The sequence below is a fragment of the Salvelinus alpinus genome, chromosome 28 (assembly GCF_045679555.1).
Source record: "Salvelinus alpinus chromosome 28, SLU_Salpinus.1, whole genome shotgun sequence".
In the NCBI taxonomy this organism is placed as follows: domain Eukaryota; kingdom Metazoa; phylum Chordata; class Actinopteri; order Salmoniformes; family Salmonidae; genus Salvelinus; species Salvelinus alpinus.
This window is the reverse complement of record NC_092113.1, coordinates 32,940,846-32,965,127: the sequence shown is the minus strand read 5'-3', so window position 1 is coordinate 32,965,127 and position 24,282 is coordinate 32,940,846. Positions and strand designations below refer to the sequence as shown.

Below are 24,282 nucleotides of genomic sequence, written 5' to 3'. Positions count from 1 at the left end.
TGTATTGTCCTCAAAGCGAGCAAAGAAGTTGTTTCGTCTGTCTGGGAGCAAGACATCCTGGTCCATGACGGAGCTGTTTTTTTTTGTAGTCCGTGATTGACTGTAGACCCTGCCACATACCTCTTGAGTCTGAGCCGTTGAATTGCGACTCTACTTTGTCTCTATACTGACGCTTAGCTTGTTTGATTGCCTTGCGGAGGGAATAGCTACACTGTTTGTATTCGGTCATGTTTCCGGTCGCCTTGCCCTGATTAAAAGCAGTGGTTCGCGCTTTCAGTTTTGCTCGAATGCTGCCATCAATCCAAGGTTTCTGGTTGGGGAAGATTTTAATAGTAGCCGTGGGTACAACATCACCGATGCACTTGCTAATAAACTCGCTCACCGAATCAGCATATACATAAATGTTGTTGTTCTATGTTCTATGTTGGCTGATGCAAAACCAGGCAGACAAGCAGAGCTTTGGACATGCTAGTGATGGGTTTTCCAGAATATCTTCTGCCACTACCCTTGTCTCTTTGTGATATGTCATAAAGTAGTCATAGTGCGTTATTGTCCCAGAAAGGGGAAATTGGCTGCCGCATAATAGAATAAAAAAACATACACTAGAAAAGACACAGAATCACCCAAAATATAAAGAGATGCTTAAACCATCACTTACCTCTTCCTAACCCTCACCTCCTCCTAACCCAAACCTCACCTCTCATAACCCTCATCTCCCTCCTAACCCTCACCTCTTCCTAACCCTCACCTCCCAACACTTACCTCTTCCTAACCCTCACCTCCTCCTAACCCAAACCTCACCTCTCATAACCCTCATCTCCCTCCTAACCCTCACCTCCCTCCTAACCCTCACCTCCCTCCTAACATCACCTCCCTCCTAACATTACCTCCCTCCTAACCCTCAGCTCCCTCCTAACATCACCTCCCTCCTAACATCACCTCCCTCCTAACATCATCTCCCTCCTAACCATCACTTCCCTCCTAACCCTCACCTCCTCCTAACCCAAACCTCACCTCTCATAACCCTCATCTCCCTCCTAACCCTCACCTCTTCCTAACCCTCATCTCCCAACACTTACCTCTTCCTAACCCTCACCTTCCAACACTTACCTCTTCCTAACCCTCACCTCCCTCCTAACCCTCACCTCCCTCCTAACATTACCTCCCTCCTAACCCCCACCTCCCTCCTAACATCACCTCCCTCCTAACCATCACCTCCCTCCTAACCATCCCCTCCCTCCCAACCCTCACCTCCCTCCTAACATCACCTCCCTCCTAACATCACCTCCCTCCTAACATCACCTCCCTCCTAACCCTCACCTCCCCCCTAACCCTCACCTCCCTCCTAACATCACCTCCCTCCTAACCATCACCTCCCTCCTAACCCTCACCTCCCTCCTAACCATCACCTCCCTCCTAACATCACCTCCCTCCTAACCCTCACCTCCCTCCTAACCCTCACCTCCCTCCTAACATCACCTCCCTCCTAACCATCACCTCCCTCCTAACCCTCACCTCCCTCCTAACCCTTACCTCCCTCCCAACCCTCACCTCCCTCCTAACCATCACCTCCCTCCTAACCATCACCTCCTTTCTAACCATCCCCTCCCTCCTAACCATCACCTCCCTCCTAACCATCACCTCCCTCCTAACCCTCACCTCCCTTCTAACCATCACCTCCCTCCTAACCATCACCTCCCTCCTAACCATCACCTCCCTCCTAACCCTCACCTCCCTCCTAACCCTCACCTCCCTCCTAACCCTCACCTCCCTCCTAACCATCACCTCCCTCCCAACCCTCACCTCCCTCCTAAACCTCACCACCCTCCTAACCCTCACCTCCTCCCAACCCTCACCTCCCTCCTAAGACAGAAGATAGAGCTTTTGACACAGTGATGGATTTGCCAGAACAATCTTCTACCATTATCCTTTTAATTTCTTTAATAATGAGTCACAGTAGTTATCTTCATATTAGATCTTTAAGAACGCAGGACATTGCTTTCTTTTTTCTCTCCATTAATGTGTTGTCATGGATGTCAGTTTGTATTGACTGCTATGTGAGTGTTAAAAGCTGGATTAAATGGAGTCTGCCTCACCTCCGTTGTCGGACAGTTTCCCGCGATAGATCTTGTCCTCCACCACATCAGTCCAGTAGAGGGTGTTCTGGCTGAGGTGGAAGTCCAGAGCGATGGTGTTCCTCAGGTTAGGCACCAACACGCTGAACTCTCCCTTGTGGAGGTCAATACGACGGATCTCATGACGGTTGGAGAAGATGATGAACGGCTTGAAAGGATCTGAGGGGAGAAGTTCTTCTAGGTCAGGATGTATAGTCAGACAGGAAACACTCAGGGCCCAACCATAACCACTGAGAGACCGGGTAGTACTACTGAGTAATACTGTAGTTTAGCCAAAGAGCAATATTTAGAAGAACTTCGCTACACCACACATTCAATCATTATTTTCTCCATCTCTTTTCTATTTCTCCACTACACGACTCCCCTGTTTCCCTCCTCCCCTCTCTCCTTCTCTCCTCTCCCCAAACCCCCCATCCCCTCCCCTGTTTCCCTCCTCCCCTCTCCCCTTCTCTCCTCTCCTCTCCCCAAACCCCCCATCCCCTCCCCTGTTTCCCTCCTCCCCTCTCTCCTCTCCTCTCCCCAAACCCCCCATCCCCTCCCCTGATCCCTCCTCCCCTCTCTCCTTCTCTCCTCTCCCCAAACCCCCCATCCCCTCCCCTGTTTCCCTCCTCCCCTCTCCCCTTCTCTCCTCTCCTCTCCCCAAACCCCCCATCCCCTCCCCTGTTTCCCTCCTCCCCTCTCTCCTCTCCTCTCCCCAAACCCCCCATCCCCTCCCCTGATCCCTCCTCCCCTCTCTCCTTCTCTCCTCTCCCCAAACCCCCCATCCCCTCCCCTGTTTCCCTCCTCCCCTCTCTCCTTCTCTCCTCTCCCCAAACCCCCCATCCCCTCCCCTGTTTCCCTCCTCCCCTCTCTCATTCTCTCCTCTCCTCTCCCCAAACCCCCCATCCCCTCCCCTGATCCCTCCCCATCCTCTCTCCTCACCAGTACTCTTGCAGCTCTCCATATCAGCCTCCAGTTCATTTCCATTTTAGCAGGACCACGCTTATTTTCTAGTTCTCTATTACCTTACCCCCCTCCCATTCTTCCTCCTCTCCCATTCTTCCTCCTCTCCCATTCTACCTCCTCTCCCATTCTTCCTCCTCTCCCATTCTACCTCCTGTCCCATTCTACATCCTCTCCCATTCTTCCTCCTCTCCCATTCTTCCTCCTCTCCCATTCTTCCTCCTCTCCCATTCTTCCTCCTCTCCCATTCTACCTCCTCTCCCATTCTACCTCCTCTCACATTCTAAATCCTCTCCCATTCTTCCTCCTCTCCCATTCTTCCTCCTCTCCCATTCTTCCTCCTCTCCCATTCTTCCTCCTCTCCCATTCTTCCTCCTCTCCCATTCTACCTCCTCTCCCATTCTACCTCCTCTCCCATTCTACCTCCTCTCCCATTCTACCTCCTCTCCCATTCTTCCTCCTCTCCCATTCTCCCTCCTCTCCCATTCTATCTCCTCTCCCATTCTTCCTCCTCTCCCATTCTTCCTCCTCTCCCATTCTTCCTCCTCTCCCATTCTACCTCCTCTTCCATTCCTCCTCCTCTCCCATTCTGCCTCCTCTCCCATTGTTCCTCCTCTCCCATTCTTCCTCCTCTCCCCTTCTCACCAGTGCTCTTGCAGCTCTCCATATCTGTCTCCAGCTCCCAGCCCTCGTAGCAAGAACACTTGACACTGCTCTTCTCCTGCTCACACTTCTGGCTGCACTTGAGGTGCTTGGCACAGAGGTTCATGATGTTGCAGGTCTTGTTGTCGGCGCCCAGCTCCATGCCCAGGGGGCAGGAACACATGAAGCCTTCCCCAGGGATGATGGAGCAGTTGTGGCTGCAGCCGCCGTTGTCTATGGAGCACAGGTCTGTGGAGGGTAGAGAAGTAGAGAGTGAGAGAGAGGGGGGGTAATCAATCAGATGTGACGTTAGAGGCAATTCCTACCTTGACTGAGGTGGTAGGGTTATGGGTAGGGAGAGTGAGTAAGTGAAAGTGTGAGACAGTGTATTCTTACCACAGAGTTTCTCGTCTGAGCCATCAGGGCAGTCGTCAGTGCCGTCACACAGCTTCTCAGCGGGCAGACAGACAGAGGCGTTGGTGGCACAGACGTGGTGGGACAGCTTACATACCAACGCCTCACAGTTGTCCTCATCAGAACTGTCCTCACAGTCACTGTCCCCATCACACACCCAGGCCTTACTGATACACCGAGCTGCGGACAGAAGTCACGTCTTACATATACAACAGGCTGAGGAGATAACCAGCCAAAATCACACCCGGGCCTTATTGATACAACAGGCTGAGGAGATAACCAGACAACATCCCACCCAGGCCTTATTGATACAACAGGCTGAGGAGATAACCAGACAACATCCCACCCAGGCCTTATTGATACAACAGGCTGAGGAGATAACCAGACAACATCACACCCAAGCCTTACTAATACAACAGGCTGAGGAGATAACCAGACAACATCACACCCAAGCCTTACTAATACAACAGGCTGAGGAGATAACCAGACAACATCACACCCAAGCCTTACTAATACAACAGGCTGAGGAGATAACCAGACAACATCACACCCAAGCCTTACTAATACAACAGGCTGAGGAGATAACCAGACAACATCACACCCAAGCCTTACTAATACAACAGGCTGAGGAGATAACCAGACAACATCACACCCAAGCCTTACTAATACAACAGGCTGAGGGACAATGAAACATCATGACAACATGAAAAGAGACACGAATCTGGTTAAGTTCAACTCTTAATAGAGAAACACAGATGTGCCCTTGAGATGGTTTGTGATGGCTGATATGGCATACTGTGACTGCTGCTATGAAATAAATCTAAATAACTACAGTGATTCAGTCTGTTTGTGAGTGCTGCTGGCCGTGTTAATCCCCTGTGCATCCAGGGGTCACGCATGAGTCAACCAAGGGGTCCAAGGGTCAAACAAGGGGTCAAAGCCACCCTCGTTTTCAGAGAGCAGATGGTTGTCATATACTTCACTGCAAGCCCCTTGAGATAACAAGCTCTCTTAAGTGTGTGTGTGTGTGTGTGTGTGTGTGTGTGTGTGTGTGTGTGTGTGTGTGTGTGTGTGTGTGTGTGTGTGTGTGTGTGTGTGTGTGTGTGTGTGTGTGTGTGTGTGTGTGTGTGTGTGTGTGTGTGTGTGTGTGTGTGTGTGTGTGTGTGTGTGTGTGTGTGTGTGTGTGTGTGTGTGTGTGTGTGTGTGTTTCCGCCCAGACAATACTTGCCCTAAGACATGGCTATTATTTACGGCATGAAGACTCCCTGACTTGTCGCTGACTAATCTCATGAGGACAGAAAAGACTTCCTGAATCCTAACTGACTGATCTGACTAGAACACTAAAGGCCAAACACTCAGTTAGCCAATAGCAAAGAGGAAGAGACAGGAAGAGAGAGTGGTTAGCCAATTGCACTTGAGGGCTGAAAAGGCCACCACACACTCACCAGAGTTTCGGCAGCTGAACTTGACGGCTGGGTCACACATGTGTGTCACTCCCTCACAGTCGCTCTCATCACTCAGATCCATGCAGTCTGTGTCCCCGTCGCAGCGCCAGCGCATGGGGATGCACAGGCTGTCCATGCGACACTGGAACTCATCCACGTGGCAACCACCTGGAGGACGCGTTGCTAGGGAGATACAGGGAGAGAGATCTGAGTTCCATTCACATTTTCTACATATGAGTCATTTAGCAGACACTCTTATCCAGAGTGACTTACAGTTAGTGCATTCAACTAAAGACAACCACACATCACAGTAGTAGCCAATAGCAGAGGGGAATATAGCATGCATGGTGAGCAACAACTTAAGAGAAAGCACACTTTCATTAGATAATCGAGTGAGAGAGAGAGAGAGAGATGGTTGTGAGGTCTGTGGTCCGCTCACCAACCAATAATTCACAAAATGGGACAAACACTAAATTGAGACTCTGAATGCAGAATTCTGCAAAAATATTCTCTGTGTACAACGTAGAACACCAAATAATGCATGCAGAGCAGAATTAGGCCGATACCCGCTAATTATCAAAATCCAGAAAAGAGCTGTTAAATTCTACAACCACCTAAAAGGAAGCGATTCCAAAACCTTCCAAAACAAAGCCATCCCCTACAGAGAGATGAACTTGGAGAAGAGTCCACTAACCAAGCTCATTCTGGGGCTCTGTTCACAAACACAAACACACCCCACAGAGCCCCAGGACAGCAGCACAATTAGACCCAACCAAATCATGAGAAAACAAAAATATAATTACTTGACACATTGGAAAGAATTAACAGAAAAACAGAGCTAACTAGAATGCTATTTGGCCCTAGAGAGAGAGTGCAATGTGGCAGAATACCTGACCACTGTGACTGACCCAAACTTAAGGAAAGCTTTGACTATGTACAGACTCAGTGAGCATATCCTTGCTATTGAGAAAGGCCGCCGTAGGCAGACCAGGCTCTCAAGATAAGACAGGCTATGTGCACCACTGCCCACAAAATGAGGTGGAAACTGAGCTGCACTTCCTAACCTCCTGCCAAATGTATGACCATATTAGAGACACATATTTCCCTCAGATTACACAGATCCACAAAGAATTCGAAAACAAACCCAATTTTGATAAACTCCCATATTTACTGGGTGAAATACCACAGTGTGCCATCACTGCAGCAAGATTTGTGACCTGTTGCCACAAGAAAAGGTCAACCAGTGAAGAACAAACACCATTGTAAATACATCCCATATTTATGCTTATTTATTTTCCTTTTTGTACTTTAACCATTTGTACATCGTTACAACACTGTATATAGACATACTATGACATTTGTAATGTCTTTATTCTTTTGAAACTTCTGTGAGTGTAATGTTTACTGTAATTTTTTTGGTTTATTTCACTTTTGTATACTTTTGTATATATTTTGTATATATCTACTTCACTTGCTTTGGCAATGTTAACATATGTTTCCCATGCCAATAAAGCCCCTTGAACTGAACTGAATTGAGAGAGCGAGAGAGACAGAGACAGAGAGAGAGAGAGAGAGAGAGAGAGAGAGAGAGAGAGAGAGAGAGAGAGAGAGATAGAGAGAGAGAGACAGAGAGAGAGTGAGAGAGAGAGAGAGAGACAGAGTGACAGAGAGAGCGAGACAGAGAGAGACAGAGAGAGAGAGAGAGAGACAGAGCATTTATGGACAGCAGTGTCTACCCAGAGAGTGACCCCTTAACAAAACTGGCCCAAAAGCACAAGATTGAAATTAACACAAGTGATCTGGCCCCAAGGGCAACATTTTGACAGCTGGAGGTGAATAATAAAAATGCATACTGTACATCAACTATTGGCGGATTGAGTTCGAAGGTCATAGAAAGATGGAATGCTACCGAACATTGGAAAGAGACTTCACTTTAGCTGAATACTTAACCTTTGTAAAAGACCTCAAACAAAGAAAAAACCTTAACCAACTTTAACCATTCAATAATAGAGGCAAAAACGTTCATAACACAGAACTCCATTAAATATGGCAACCTAAGCCAGTTAGTCATTGACATGTAGGTCTGCAGGGTTAGACTGGGTTAAGTCTCCAAATGGTTCTCTGTAAAAAACAAACAATGACAAACTGTTCTGTTCTGTCTCACAGACATCATCGCCTGATGTTAGAGGAAGATTAAGGACATCATTAAGGAAGTGGAATAATGAAATCCCTCCATGGCAAGGGTCAGTAGTTGACATAGATGGGTCAGTAGTTGACATAGATGGGTCAGTAGTTGACATAGATGGGTCAGTAGTTGACATAGATGGGTCAGTAGTTGACATAGATGGGTCAGTAGTTGACATAGATGGGTCAGTAGCTGACATAGATGGGTCAGTAGTTGACATAGATGGGTCAGTAGTTGACATAGATGGGTCAGTAGTTGACATAGATGGGTCAGTAGTTGACATAGATGGGTCAGTAGTTGACATAGATGGGTCAGTAGTTGACATAGATGGGTCAGTAGTTGACATAGATGGGTCAGTAGTTGACATAGATGGGTCAGTAGTTGACATAGATGGGTCAGTAGTTGACATAGATAGGTCAGTAGTTGACATAGGTGGGTCAGTAGTTGACATAGATGGGTCAGTAGTTGACATAGATGGGTCAGTAGTTGACATAGATGGGTCAGTAGTTGACATAGATGGGTCAGTAGTTGACATAGATGGGTCAGTAGTTGACATAGATGGGTCAGTAGTTGACATAGATGGGTCAGTAGTTGACATAGATGGGTCAGTAGTTGACATAGATGGGTCAGTAGTTGACATAGATGGGTCAGTAGTTGACATAGATGGGTCAGTAGTTGACATAGGTGGGTCAGTAGTTGACATAGATGGGTCAGTAGTTGACATAGATGGGTCAGTAGTTGACATAGATGGGTCAGTAGTTGACATAGATGGGTCAGTAGTTGACATAGATGGGTCAGTAGTTGACATAGATGGGTCAGTAGTTGACATAGATGGGTCAGTAGTTGACATAGATGGGTCAGTAGTTGACATAGATGGGTCAGTAGTTGACATAGATGGGTCAGTAGTTGACATAGATGGGTCAGTAGTTGACATAGATGGGTCAGTAGCTGACATAGATGGGTCAGTAGTTGACATAGATGGGTCAGTAGTTGACATAGATGGGTCAGTAGTTGACATAGATGGGTCAGTAGTTGACATAGATGGGTCAGTAGTTGACATAGATGGGTCAGTAGTTGACATAGATGGGTCAGTAGTTGACATAGATAGGTCAGTAGTTGACATAGATGGGTCAGTAGTTGACATAGATGGGTCAGTAGTTGACATAGGACACAAAATATGAGAGAAGGGAACTGGGGAAGGCAATAGTATTGATTTTCTTCTATTACTAATGACTTCCAGAGGGTTCGGTATGCATACACACATGCCCACGCATGCCCACGCATGCCCACGCATGCACACGCACGCACGCACACACACACACACACACACACACACACACACACACACACACACACACACACACACACACACACACACACACACACACACACACACACACACACACACACACACACACACACACACACACACACACACACACACACACTCACAGGATTCAAAGACAGACATATGCATGAGCACACACACGTGCACACAAACACACACACCTCTCCCCTGTCATTACAGGGCAGGCCAACTTCTAAGCAATTAAAAAAAGAGAGAGTGTTAGAGAGAGTTAGAGAGAGAGAGCATTAGAAAGAGTGCGAGCAAGTTAGAGAAGGAGAGAGCGAGTTAGAGAGAGACAGTTAGAGAGCGAGTGACAGAGTTAAAGAGTGTGTGTGTGAGAGAGTTAGAGTCTGAGAGAGAGAGAGAGAGAGAGAGAGAGAGAGAGAGAGAGAGAGAGAGAGAGAGAGAGAGAGAGAGAGAGAGAGAGAGAGAGAGGGCTATGGAAGCTCTGCCTGGCCTCCTCTGAACTCCGTCACAGCCTCACAGCAGTCATTACCAGTTAGTCATTACCAGTTAGTCATTACCAGTTAGTCATTACCAGTTAGTCATTACCGGTTAGTCATTACCAATTAGTCATTACCAGTTAGTCATTACCGGTTAGTCATTACCAGTTAGTCATTACCAGTTAGTCATTGCCAGTTAGTCATTGCCAGTTAGCCATTACCGGTTAGTCATTACCGGTTAGTCATTGCCAGTTAGTCATTACCGGTTAGTCATTACCAGTTATCCATTACCAGTTATCCATTACCAGTTAGCCATGACCAGTTAGCCATTACCAGTTAGTCATTGCTGGTTAGTCATTACCGAGTCATTACCGGTTAGTCATTGCCGGTTAGTCATTACATGTTAGTCATTACTGGTTGGTCATTTTTTTATAGTCATTATCAGTTAGTCATTACCGGTTAGTCATGACCTGTTAGTCATTGATGGTTGGCCATTACCGAGTCATTGCCAGTTAGTCATGACCGGTTAGTCATGACCTGTTAGTCATTACCGGTTAGTCATTATCTAGTCATTGCCGGTTGGTCATTATCTAGTCATTACCGGTTAGTCATTACCAAGCCATTACCCTTTAGTCATTATAGAGCCATTACCAGTTAATCATTATAGAGTCATTACCAGTTAGTCATTACATAATCAGTACCGGTAAGTCATTAGAGTCATTACCCATTAGTCATCACAGTCATTACCAGTTAGACATTACCAAGTCATTAACAGTTAGTCATTACCTAGTCAATACCGGTTAGTCATTACAGATTCATTACCGGTAGTCATTACCAAGCCCCTCACCACCTAACCAGAGACACTGCTTACCTCCCAACCCATCTAAAATGTCAAACAAGTAAACCATCCCTTTAACTACCCTGGCCAGCTCTTTCAACTCTAGCCTTTAACACCCCTGGCCAGCTCTTTCAACTCAAGCCATTAACACCCCTGGCCAGCTCATTCAACTCAAGCATTTAACACCCTGGCCAGCTCTTTCAACTCCAGCCTTTAACACCCCTGGCCAGCTCGTTCAACTCAAGCATTTAACACCCTGGCCAGCTCTTTCAACTCCAGCCTTTAACACCCCTGGCCAGCTCTTTCAACTCTAGCCTTTAACATCCCTGGCCAGCTCATTCAACTCCATCCATTCACACCCCTGGCCAGCTCTTTCAACTCCAGCCTTTAACCCCCCTGGCCAGCTTTTTCAACTCCATCCTTTAACACCCCTGGCCATCTCTTTCAACTCCAGCCATTAACACCCCTGGCCAGCTCATTCAACTCCAGCCTTTAACACCCCTGGCCATCTCTTTCAACTCCAGCCATTAACACCCCTGGCCAGCTCTTTCAACTCCAGCCTTTAACACCCCTGGCCAGCTCTTTCAACTCCATCCATTCAGACCCCTGGCCAGCTCTTTCAACTCCAGCCTTTAACACCCCTGGCCAGCTCTTTCAACTCCAGCCTTTAACACCCCTGGCCAGCTCTTTCAACTCCAGCCATTAACATCCCTGGCCAGCTCATTCAACTCCATCCATTCACACCCCTGGCCAGCTCTTTCAACTCCAGCCTTTAACACCCCTGGCCAGCTCTTTCAACTTCAACCATTAACACCCCTGGCCAGCTCTTTCAACTCCAGCCATTAACACCCCTGGCCAGCTCTTTCAACTCCAGCCTTTAACACCCCTGGCCAGCTCTTTCAACTCCAGCCTTTAACACCCCTGGCCAGCTCTTTCAACTCCAGCCATTGTTTAGACTTCAGCTGACTTCACTTTCTTTTCAGAAACAGTATCTAGAATGAAGGGAAGTTGGATGTGACCAGCTATCATATTAAACAATGCAACTGCATGATTTCAGCAAGCCATACTGAAGAGTTTAGTTTGAGATCTGCCTGAAAGCTAAACTAACCGCAAAGCATAAACATATCCCCGAGAGCAGCAACATTAAGGATTAGTTTAAAGTGATGTCCTGGGGTGATGGGGCAGGCTGAGACATGCAGACATTACAGAAAGCATAGCCAGCAGAACACTGAACCTTTCAACGTTCTAACAAACATTCATTCTACAAACTCCAGCAGTTTGTGGAATGACATATACACAACCTGACATATGATACAGGCATTTAATGTGGTGATAGTTTACTAGTATACTAAAAAAGGACAAATATACCATATACCCTCCTTCATATGAAGAGCAATACCATCTGCATCGCAGACTGGGAGAATCATGCAACCCCATGAATTTCACTATGAGCTCAACATCCTGCCGTGTGTACTATAAAGGAGAGTACGGTGCTCTCCATCAGCGCCATACGGGTGGTACAGTAAAGAACAATACTAGTCCATATTCTTTTCAGATCACGAACATCCGCTCTGAGGTGTTGGAAGCCAGGGTCAGGCACAGTGCAGCGGCAGTACCAGTATCAGTGCTCACCCTGGTTGGTACAGTTGGCGTGGGTCTCGTCGCTGTAGTCTCCACAGTCATTGTCCCCGTCACAGGTCCAGTACTCAGGGATGCAGCGGCCGCTGTTACACTTAAACTGAACACTGGAGCAGGAGTGGCTGCAGCCAGCCTCATCACTGTTGTCACCACAGTCGTTGTCTGAACACACACACGAGACAGTGAGAGAGACAGACAGAGAGAAAAAGACAGAGAGAGAGAGAGAGAGAGAAAGATGCAGAGAGAGAGAGCGAGAGAGAGACAGAAGGAGAGAGAGAGAGAGAAAGACAGAGAGAGAGAGAGAGAGAGAGAGAGAAAAAGACAGAGAGAAAAAGACAGAGAGAGAGAGAGAGAGAGAGAGAGAGAGAGAGACAGAGAGAGACAGAGCGACAGAGAGAGAGAGAGAAAGACGGAGAGAGAGAAACAGAGAGACAGGGAGAGAGACAGAGAGAGAGACAGAGAGAGACAGAGAAGGCAGGCGCACACACACACACACACACAGGTAACATTTATTAAGAACTTTCATGAATAAGCCATTATAAACGCTTATAAATGCTTAATACACTCGTATACAGGTTATAAATGCTTAGGAATGGTAATACTTACAATGCTTGAAGGAGACATAATGCCTAGTTAAATAATAGTTAAATAAAAAATATAAATAAATAATGCTCACCGTTATCACAGCGCCAGTTGACGTTGATGCAACGTCCGTTGGCACAGGTGAACTGGGTGAGGGGGAAGCAGGTGGGGTAGGCTGGGGGAGGAGAGAGGGAACCTTTCAAAATGGCGTCCTAGAAAACACCATCATGGGCAACAAACAGACCTCTCTTGGCCCACTTGAAACTAAGTAGTGGAAGTGTCTAAAACCCCAAACGGGGTTTTCCAACACACACACAAATGCATCATAGCTAAAATGTTGCAGTATGTCTGGGTTGGATGCGGTGACTGCTCTGAGTTTTAGGAAATTAACAAACTGTCTGTCAGGTATGAACAGTGCAGTGATTTTATTTTGAAATGCTGTGACCATGCGCAACATTTTGCCCGGAGTTCTAGCTTTCCATTGGAGCTGGAGATTCACTGTGTTCAGGTGGCAGGTGATGTCAGTTAAAAAAAAAGCCAGCATTAATATCCACTGTGGATCATCCAGCTCTGGCTCCTCTCTCCCCTTGCTTGCAACAAATTCACGGATTTGAGGGAGGAGAGAGAGAAATCTTTCCAGAACTCTGCCACGACAGCCATCTCACCTCATTGTGAAATATCAAGTTGCCGTATTCTGTCTGGTATTCCTCCAATAACTCGCAGAATTGCCGTGATTCAGTTCCCTCCCAATTATAATGTTCACCACGCGCACGACTTGCTGCATCACATTCTGTAAATCACAGTCTGAGTTTAGTCACAAGTGCTTCCTGATGAATGATACAATAAAACGTAACAAAGGGAATATCCTCTCTTTCTCATCAGGCCTTTGAGTCCCTTCTCCTTCACTCGCATGTTTGGGGCGCCGTCAGTGCACACGAATGCCAGATTTGACCAGTCAATATTATTAAAAATGTAACAAGGGCTTTCAGAATATCCTCTACTCATGTTTGTCCCTGAAGGGGCAGTACACATAAAAGTTCCTTTATGAACGTCTCGTTTTGAGGGTAGCGGACCAAAACACATAATTGGGCAATGTCACTTATAGTACATCAGTGCGTTCATCAAGCGGAATACTGAAACACGGCGCCACGGATATGTCAGTAATCAGTTGCTTACTGATGTCCTCGTCGATGTCTTCTATGCGTCTTGTTATGGTCGAGTCTGAGAGTTGCAGTCCCTTAATTTGCTTTAGGATCGGACCCTTTTTTTCAATTTTGGCCTTAAATGACATACCCAAATCTAACTGCCTGTAGCTCAGGCCCTGAAGCAAGGATATGCATATTCTTGATACCATTTGAAAGGAAACACTTTGAAGTTTGTGTAAATGTGAAATTAATGTAGGAGAATATAACACATTAGATCTGGTAAAAGTTGTATTTTTTTAATCATCTTTGAAATGCTAGCGAAAGGCCACAATGTATTATTCCAGTTTAGGCGCAATTTAGATGTTGGCCACTAGATGTCAGCAGTGTATGTGCAACATTTTAGACTGATCCAATGAACTATTGTATTTCTGTTCAAAATGTTGTATCAAGTCTGCCCAAATGTGCCTAATTGGTTTATTGATACATTTTCAAGTTCATAACTGTGCACTCTCCTCAAACAATAGCATGGCATTATTTCACTGTAATAGCTACTGTAAATTGGACAGTTCAGTTAGATTAACAAGAATTGAAGCGTTCTGCCAATAATATGTCTATGTCCTGGGAAATGTTCTTGTTGCTTATAACCTCATGCTAATCACATTAGTGCACATTAGCTCAACTGTCCCATGGGGGGGGTCACCGATCCCGTAGAGGTTATAAAATAGCATATGTAACGGATGTGAAATGGCTAGCTAGTTAGCGATGGTGCGAGCTAGCAGCCTTTCAGTCGGTTACGTCACTTGCTCTGAAACCTAGAAGTAGTGGTTCCCCTTGCTCTGCAAGGGCCGCGGCTTTTTTGGAGCGATGGGTAACGATGCTTCGTGGGTGACTGTTGTTGATGTGTGCAGAGGGTCCCTGGTTCGTGCCCGAGGTCGGGGCGAGGGGACGTACTAAATTTATACTGTTACATTGGTGCCGTGACCCGGATCACTGGTTGCTGCGGAAAAGGAGGAGGTTGAAAGGGGGGTGAGTGTAACGGATGTGAAATGGCTAGCTAGTTAGCGGGTACGTGCTAATAGCGTTTCAATCAGTTACGTCACTTGCTCTGAAACCTAGAAGTAGTGGTTCCCCTTGCTCTGCAAGGGCCGCGGCTTTGGAGGAGGTCGAAAGGGGGGTGAGTGTAACGGATGTGAAATGGCTAGCTAGTTAGCGGGTACGTGCTAATAGCGTTTCAATCAGTTACGTCACTTGCTCTGAAACCTAGAAGTAGTTGTTCCCCTTGCTCTGCAAGGGCCGCGGCTTTGGAGGTCGAAAGGGGGGTGAGTGTAACGGATGTGAAATGGCTAGCTAGTTAGCGGTGGTGCGAGCTAGCAGCCTTTCAGTCGGTTACGTCACTTGCTCTGAAACCTAGAAGTAGTGGTTCCCCTTGCTCTGCAAGGGCCGCGGCTTTTGTGGCACGATGGGTAACGATGCTTCGTGGGTGACTGTTGTTGATGTGTGCAGAGGGTACCTGGATCGCGCCCGTGTCGGGGCGAGGGGACGGACTAAAGTTATACTGTTACATTGATTCTGTTGACCCGGATCACTGGTTGCTGCGGAAAAGGAGGAGGTCGAAAGGGGGATGAGTGTAACGGATGTGAAATGGCTAGCTAGTTAGCGATGGTGCGAGCTAGCAGCCTTTCAGTCGGTTACGTCACTTGCTCTGAAACCTAGAAGTAGTGGTTCCCCTTGCTCTGCAAGGGCCGCGGCTTTTGTGGAGCGATGGGTAACGATGCTTCGTGGGTGACTGTTCCTCGGTTGATGTGTGCAGAGGGTCCCTGGTTCACGCCCGAGGTCGGGGCGAGGGGACGTACTAAAGTTATACTGTTACACATACAATATTTCGGCTGAGGCCAAAAAACATTATTTGACAATCTTCGCGTCTGTGAAGGCCTTGTTTCTCGCAAGTAAGTATCCATGCAATCTCATATGTTGCCTCTGTCGGTTGTCATTTGAGATGTCCTTTGAGTTGCTCTATTTTGTTGTTTCTGAGGTTGCTTTGTGGCGGATATGTTTTGTCAAAGTGGGCATGGTGTGACTGGAAAGGTCGCTCTAAATATGCTCGTTAATAACAATTGACTGCCTTCTGGCAAATAAAACAAAGTGAGCTAGTCCCATCACGCAGTACCAAAAAATACTTGTCTGTGCATTTCTCTTGGAACTTTCTGTGTTCTTCTTGAATCGACCATATCCTTTTCTAGCCACCAGAGCCACGTTAGCTACGTTAGCTAGCTGCATTTCCCTGCCGCCATCTTCCTGGTTTTCTTGGTTCTCCAGTGGTTGTTTGTTCATAGCCGTCACGTTGTTCTCCAGCTTTTCCCCCTCGTGTTCATTGTCAATAGATTTACGTTTCTTTTTTACAATAAATCGTCCCATGTCAACCAGACTGCAAAATTAGCTAGTAGCAAACTGATATGTGTCGGTCGCTGTAGCTGATCAATTGCATTCTATTTCGGCAAGCGTTCCATTTTGGCCTTTCTGTTTAACAGCTGCGCTATACTGCCATCTATCTGCCGTCCAGGGAACAATCGACATATTCAATGAAATGATTCAGGCCAGCATTAAACACATTGAATTGAAATTGTATCATTGCTATGTATTATGAATGTAAAATCACAGCGAGCCGCAAGAGTTCCTGCGGTCGCGCAATGAGTACCACTGGGCTAAAGCATAAATATACATCTGGTGACCAGGCTTCAGGTATAGTGAGATGAATTTCCAACGAAACACTACCGAGCAAAATATAGAATGCTACAGAGGTGATGTGTGATGAGATAAGGACCCACCACAGGAGGCCGGCTCGTCAGAACGGTCCCCACAGTCATCATCCAGGTCACATGTCCAGGAAGTGGGGATGCAGCGCCCACTGGCACACGCATACTGGTTGGGTGGGCACGTACGAGCTTGAAAAGGGTGGAAGATAATAGCATTATAGAGAGATGGGAAAGGTGTGTGTGTGTGTGTGTGTGTGTGTGTGTGTGTGTGTGTGTGTGTGTGTGTGTGTGTGTGTGTGTGTGTGTGTGTGTGTGTGTGTGTGTGTGTGTGTGTGTGTGTGTGTGTGTGTGTGTGTGTGTGTGTGTGTGTGTGTGTGCGCAGTGTTGAGGAGTAGTTAACTACTAGAATTAGAATGTTATAATTAGAATGTAAGATCAATAGATTTAGAATGTTATAATTAGTGGAACTACACACTACTGTTTTACCATGTAGCGGTGTAGCTAACTACTGGAACTACACACTACTGTTTTACCATGTAGCGGTGTAGCTAACTACTGGAACTACACACTACTGTTTTACCATGTAGCGGTGTAGCTAACTACTGGAACTACACACTACTGTTTTGTGCAAAAATAACAGAAAATACGGGTGAAGTAGGCATCCGACCTGCCTAATTCTGACTTGAAACATAGTTTTTGTGTTCAATGGGCTAAATTACACATTATGTTAAGTGTGTGTACCTGAGCAGGTAGTATTGGACTCATCCTCATCGCTTCCACAGTCATTGTCCCCGTCACAGAGCCAGCGCAGGGGGATACAGCGGTTATTCTGGCACTTGAACCGGTCCGATGGACACGTGTGCAGGTCTGGAGGAGAGAAAAGAAAGACAGTAGGATTAGAATGTTAGAATTAGAATGTTAGATCAATAGAATTAGAACATTATAATTAGAATGTAAGAACAATAGAATTAGAATGTTATAATTAGAATGTTAGATCAATAGAATTAGAATGCTATAATTAGAATGTAAGATCAATAGAATTAGAATGTTAGATCAATAGAATTAGAATGTTATAATTAGAATGTTAGATCAATAGAATTAGAATGCTATAATTAGAATGTAAGATCAATATAATTAGAATGTTATAATTAGAATGTAAGATCAATAGAATTAGAACATTAGAATTAGAATGTTAGATCAATAGAATTAGAATGTTATAATTAGAATGTAAGATCAAAAGAATTAGAATGTTATAATTAGAATGTAAGATCAATAGAATTAGAACATTAGAATTAGAACGTAAGATCTTTAGAATTAGAATGTTAGATCAATATAATTAGAACATTAGAATTAGAATGTTAGATCAATAGAATTAGAACATTATTATTAAAATGTAAGATCAATAGAATTAGAACATGTTTTTACAGTATCTCTACAAGAGGGACTGTGTCACAAAGGAGTCTCCTATAACTGGCCTAATATAAGGGGATTTTCATTAACTGTAAGTTCATAAAGCTGACATTACACATCTATAAGCACATTATGTTTTAGGATGCTTGAGCTTCTGCTGCTCCGACTGCTCTGTCATGCACTGGAAGTGGAACTTTCATGTATACACAGAGAAATCCTTGTTTTACTAATTGTCGCATGAAGAGAGAGATGGATGGAGAAACTATGGGCCTATTTAACAGTCAATGGATATTTAATATTCAATTGATGCATGTTTCAAAGAAGAGGCAGTATTAGTGCTGGATCAGCTTTAAACAAAGCTCATGCTCTGCTGCTGCTCCTACTCAGCTCATGATTCTCAACTGTGCGTGTCATGCATTGTTGTTATTGTTGTTGCTGTTGTTGTTGTTGTGTGTGTGTGTGTTGCTCAGTAACCATGGTGAAGGAGTGGCGGTGTGACACTACTCACGGCAGAGCTCAGGCGCCTCGTCGCTGTTGTCCAAACAGTCGTTGTCACCGTCACACTTCCATCGCTCCTGGATACAGCGGTTGTTCTTACAGGCAAACTCTCCGGGCTGACACTGAGGAGGAGGGATGTAGGTGGGGTTGGCTGGGGAGAGAGAGAGAGTGAGGAAAGGAGGAGACTGTTACGGATACTCTAGTAGAGCAACGTCTCTCAATCTCAGCTGTTCATATTCTGGAAATATGGGATGCATTTATCTACTTATGAGGGCTATTAGAACCAATTCAGCTGAAGAAAGCAGGTCTGAGACATTCGTTTCCCCACTCACCAGCTTAAACATGGACATTCCATACAGCATCCCAGATCAACTTCAAATAATATTTTAACATATTCTAATTGAGACCATCCCAATACATACCTTTACAGGTGACATTGTCGTCATCCAGTATCTGGTCGTCAGCACAGCCACAGGACCTGCCGTCAGGGATAGCCAGACACAGACTGCTGCAGCCTCCGTTTTTCACACGACACAGGTTGGTGCCTACAGAAACACCAACAGAAGACAGGCAGACAGGGCCGTTAGCATTGTTACCAAGCTAATTTCCTATTTAGGCCATTAAAGTATTCATTTATTCATGCATTCATTCATTCACATCTAGGCTAGCTAAATCACTGACATATTATAACCTTTTACGAAATTTGACAAGAAGTTTTGGCATGTGTTATGATGACACTTTATGACTTGCTTGTTCAATGTCTTGTATAGTGTTACCTAGTGTTACCCATATAGTGTTACCAAGCATTATCCATATAGTACTTTCCATTAAAGTTACCTTGCTGCTGGTGAGCGTCGTACACGCGGATCTCGAAGAGGGGTGGTCGTTCGTTGCGGAGCAGCGTGACAGTGCTGCTGGTTGTGTCCAGTTTGAAGATGCTGCCGCCACGGTACTCGTTCCAAAACAGGAAGTGCTTGTAGTGACACAGGCCAAAGGCGTGGTTCAGCTCATTTCCCTCGTACACCATCTGACCAATGAGAGAGAGAAAATGATCATACGACACAGATCATGGTCATGGTTAAGGTCAAAACCATAGAATCCTTTTTTGTATATATATATTTTGGGAGTATTTGCTGACACTTGATTTAGACAGTTTGGTAATCAGATGGGATATAGGCAGGTGGGAGAAACAGTAGGAGTGTGGATGTGGGGATTGAACCTCGGTCTCTGGTGGGGAGATTTGTACATGTGTGATCATCAGGGTTAGGTTTAGGCTTAGTAAGCAGTCTAACTGACCTTGCGCTCTGTGGTGTTGAGGTCAACCATCTCGATGCGGTCGTAGTATGCGTCCACCCAGTACAGGATGCCGTGCGGGATGTCCAGACTCAGGCCGTTGGGCCACAGCACTGTCTTACTGGTCAGCAGGACCTGGTCATGCGAGCCGTCCATCCACGCCTTCTTGATCTTCCCTCGGTTAGTCTTCTTGGGGTCCTCCTCCCAGTCTGTCCAGTACATCCACCTGGAACACAATCACACGTTCTGTTAGAGCAATACTACATTTGCAAACTTCCAGTAACTTTCCTGAACTTCACAGGTTTTCCAGAAATCCCCCCAAAACGTGTTCCCCCCAGGAATCATCCAACCAGCATTTCTGGAAAAGTTAGGAATTTGGGGAAATGTACAGAAATATTACAATATATTCTCATAGGGTGATGTCTCTGTGTGAGATGTATACTATAGCAAAAGAACATGAGGGCATAATGTCTGACCCGTGCTGGGGGTCCACTACGATGGCACGGGGGTGGGTCATCTTGCCCTCAATGAGGGTCTTGCGTGTCTGAGAGGCTTTCTCCAACCTGGCCACACTGATGGTCTTCATGGGCCCGTCGTCTGTCCAGTATAGGTTACCTGCCATCCAGTCTACCGCTATCCCCTCCACGGTGTGGATGCCTGAGGGAAGGAAAGAAGGGAGGAAGGTGCAGAGAGAGGGAGAGAGTGACTGTCTAATAGGGCTTGGTATTGGCAGGGACCTCATGATATAATTTGTATCACAATTCCTAGGTAACTATCTGATACATCTCGTGATTCTATACGCATCACGGTTCTATATGAATTGCGATTTGATTTTGTAATAGGGTGGAACAGAGGGTTGTTGTAATGCATTTCATGTTAAATACTATGGTACTAGATCAGTCCTTACCGTCCTTTAGTATGGTGTCTCTCTCTGTGCCATCGATCTTCTGCCGTCCAATTATGTAACTCACGGCGTCAGCGAAGTAGATGAATTCGCTCTCGGCATGGAAGTCCAGCGCCCTCGGGTTCATCAGATTCTCAATGGGGATCATGTACTCGTCTGGGACCTTGGCATTCATGTCCATGCCACGGATGATGCCAGGGCGACCCTTACCGTACACCAGGAACAACTCGTGTTCAGGTTCTGCAGAGGGAACATCAGAAAACATTACATCATTGTCATGGGAACATCGCTGAACAGTTAGTTACAAGATTGGAGAAACACAACAATGAGACCTTTCTGTCCGAAGAGTATGTCGAAGTTATGTAAATGGTACATTTTCTTGCTTCGAGAGATTATATTCAACTCATATTGCTACTACATAAATTGCAGGTCTGTTCTGAATGGAGTTCTATGCTGAGTTGAGATGTGCTGTTGTGTGTGATTTCCATGCTATGCTCAGTGTGTGGCATTCAATTCAATTCAATTAAAACGTAGAAAGTACTCACTCTTGCAGGACTTCCCATCGCTGCCCAGGCTGAATCCAGAGCGACAGCGGCAGGTCCAGGTCTTGTGGCTGTTCCCCAGCAGACAGAGGTCTGAGCAGCCTCCTGGCTTCTTAAACTGGTCCGGGGCACACGCATGACTCTTCTCTCTCACTGGGCACCAGGGGACAAGAAAGGGGTCAGGGGGCAGTGGTCAGAAGCGAAGGATCAGCACTAGGCACCAACATGGCTACAACTAGATGCAGACAGGTAGATACTCTTCTGGACTCCTCCAAGCAGGAGCAGGATTTCAGGAAAAGGGTACCATCATTTTGCTAGGCATGTATCTACATGGAGGTTGGCGTGTCTGGTGGTACACGTGCAGGGCTGGAACAAAAGCCTGTGCACACTACGTTCCAAACTTCATGGCAAAGATTGCCCCATTCCTACAGCGGCTGTTCTGGATACATACATGGGGGTTTGTGGGTGTGAACCTACCTGGGGGTTGGCGTCTCTGATGGTACACGTGCAGGGCGGCGCCGCGGTCCATCCTGGTAACCACCGTGTAGTCAGAGGAGTTGAAACGGTTGATCCGGATCACACTGGTCTTAGCGGGGTTTAGGTTGCCTTCGTCTGAGTTGGTGGCGTACAGGTAGTTCTCAAACACCGTCAGCCCATAAAGGTGTTCAATCTAACAGAATTACAACAGAAACACAGTCCGAGTTGGTGTCTGTATGTGTATTGTGTATGTGTGTATGTGTGTGTGTCCTCACCAGCAGGCCTTGTATGATGGTATGTCTGTTCTTGCCTTCGTAGTCCACCACCTCTACGTAGTCCAGGTAGGCATCAGCCCAGTAGACCAGCCTGTTGACCAGGTCCAGGGTGATACCGTGGGGGAACACGATCTTACTATCCACCAGCTTGGTCCGGTTCTGACCGTCCATGTCACAACGCTCCACCTTGGGAGTCTGACCGTAGTCCGTGAAGAATACCTTCCTGTAGAGAGCGAGGGGAGGTAGAGGAGCGAGGGGAGGTAGAGGAACGAGGTAAGGTAGAGGAGCGAGGGGAGGTAGAGGAACGAGGGGAGGTAGAGGAGCGAGGGGAGGTAGATGAGCGATGGGAGGTAGAGGAGCAAAGGGAGGTAGAGGAGCGAGGGGAGGTAGAGGAACGAGGGGAGGTAGAGGAGCGAGGGGAGGTAGAGGAACGAGGGGAGGTAGAGGAGCGAGGGGAGGTAGAGGAGCGAGGGGAGGTAGAGGAGCGAGGGGAGGTAGAGGAGCGAGGGGAGGTAGAGGAACGAGGGGAGGTAGAGGAGCGAGGGGAGGGGAGGTAGAGGAACGAGGGGAGGTAGAGGAACGAGGTGAGGTAGAGGAGCGAGGGGAGGTAGATGAGCGATGGGAGGTAGAGGAGCAAAGGGAGGTAGAGGAGCAAGGGAAGGTAGAGGAGCAAAGGGAGGTAGAGGAGCGAAGGGAGGTAGAGGAGCGAAGGGAGGTAGAGGAGCGAGGGGAGGTAGAGGAGCAAAGGGAGGTAGAGGAGCGAGTGGAGGTAGAGGAGCGAAGGGAGGTAGAGGAGCGAGGGAAGGTAGATGAACAAGGGGAGGTAGAGGAGCGAGGGGAGGTAGAGGAGTGTGTGGGGATATTAAATTGAGGAAAGGGAGGACTGACCGCATTATAATGTTTATTATATTTCTTCAATTTATATTTGACCCCTCACATTTAAGATGCACCAAACCATTTTGACGTGCCAGCATCAACAAGGGTAAGTGATCATGCATGTTGCATGTGTGTGTATGTCTTAGAGGAGGAAGTGTTCTGACTGACTAAGGGCTGGGTGGGCAGTCACCTGACTGACTAAGGGCTGGTTGGGCAGTCATCTGACTGACTAAGGGCTGGTTGGGCAGTCACCTGACTGACTAAGGGCTGGTTGGGCAGTCATCTGACTGACTAAGGGCTGGGTGGGCAGTCATCTGACTGACTAAGAGCTGGGTGGGCAGTCATCTGACTGACTAAGGGCTGGGTGGGCAGTCATCTGACTGACTAAGAGCTGGGTGGGCAGTCATCTGACTGACTAAGGGCTGGGTGGGCAGTCATCTGACTGACTAAGGGCTGGTTGGGCAGTCACCTGACTGACCAAGAGCTGGGTGGGCAGTCATCTGACTGACTAAGAGCTGGGTGGGCAGTCACCTGACTGACCAAGAGCTGGGTGGGCAGTCATCTGACTGACCAAGAGCTGGGTGGGCAGTCACCTGACTTTCTAAGAGCTGGGTGGGCAGTCACCTGACCAGAACGACCAAGGGGAAGTACACAAGAAAGCATCTCAGGGCACTTCTTAGGGGTCTCTGGGGTTGTTATCGGGGTAGTGCTCACCCCATGAGGGGGTCCAGGGCGATGCCTTTAGGGTTGTAGAGCTCCTGATCCAGCAGAGTGACACATGTCTGGCCGTCGACATTGCACACAAATATACGATCGTCCACGTTGTCCAGAAAGTAGAAGTTTCCTGTCAGCCAGTCAATAGCCATCTGCTCCACATCTGGTGGGATAAAGTGAAGAGGTTACAGTGCCTTGCAAAAGACATTCACCCCATTTGGCATTTTTTCTATTATGTTGCATTACAACCTGTAATTTAAATTGATTTTTATTTGGATTTCATGTAAAGGACATGCACAAAATATTCAACATTGATGAAGTGAAATTTAAAAAAATACTTGTTTCAAAAATTGATAAAAAATAAAAAACTGAAAAGTGGTGTGTGCATATGTATGCACCCCCTTTGCTATGAAGCCCCTAAATAAGATCTGGTGCAACCAATTACCTTCAGAAGTCACATAATTAATTACATAAAGTCCACCTGTGTGCAATCTAAGTGTCACATGATCTCAGTATATATACACCTGTTCTGAAAGGCCCCAGAGTCTGCAACACCACAAAGCAAGTGGCACCACCAAGCAAGTGACACCATGAAGACCAAGGAGCTATCCAAACAGGTCAGGGACAAAGTTCTGGAGAAGTGCAGATCAGGGTTGGGTTATAAAAAAATATAAGAAACTTTGAACATCCCAAGGAGCACCATTAAATCCATTATTAAAAAATGGAAAGAATATGGCACCACAACAAACCTGCCAAGAGAGGGCCGCCCACCAAAACTCACGG

At 46.7% G+C, this 24,282-nt stretch overlaps 1 protein-coding gene across 1 annotated transcript in view; it reads right to left on the bottom strand.

Annotated features, from left to right (window-relative positions):
* The window catches only part of LOC139558002 (low-density lipoprotein receptor-related protein 1-like), a 220,463-nt gene that overhangs the window by 84,673 nt on the left and 111,508 nt on the right, over positions 1-24,282 (bottom strand). The window contains exons 8-25 of the mRNA XM_071373369.1: positions 23,500-23,662; positions 21,910-22,132; positions 21,635-21,827; positions 21,161-21,310; positions 20,619-20,855; positions 20,188-20,368; positions 19,715-19,937; positions 19,256-19,445; positions 18,841-18,963; positions 18,429-18,569; positions 17,252-17,377; positions 16,583-16,699; positions 12,707-12,787; positions 12,025-12,192; positions 5,579-5,761; positions 4,116-4,313; positions 3,723-3,968; positions 2,097-2,294 (exon numbers count right to left, since the gene is read on the bottom strand). Coding sequence (XP_071229470.1) covers positions 2,097-2,294; positions 3,723-3,968; positions 4,116-4,313; positions 5,579-5,761; positions 12,025-12,192; positions 12,707-12,787; positions 16,583-16,699; positions 17,252-17,377; positions 18,429-18,569; positions 18,841-18,963; positions 19,256-19,445; positions 19,715-19,937; positions 20,188-20,368; positions 20,619-20,855; positions 21,161-21,310; positions 21,635-21,827; positions 21,910-22,132; positions 23,500-23,662 — 3,141 coding nt within the window. The remainder of the gene's footprint in view (positions 1-2,096; positions 2,295-3,722; positions 3,969-4,115; positions 4,314-5,578; positions 5,762-12,024; positions 12,193-12,706; positions 12,788-16,582; positions 16,700-17,251; positions 17,378-18,428; positions 18,570-18,840; positions 18,964-19,255; positions 19,446-19,714; positions 19,938-20,187; positions 20,369-20,618; positions 20,856-21,160; positions 21,311-21,634; positions 21,828-21,909; positions 22,133-23,499; positions 23,663-24,282) is intronic.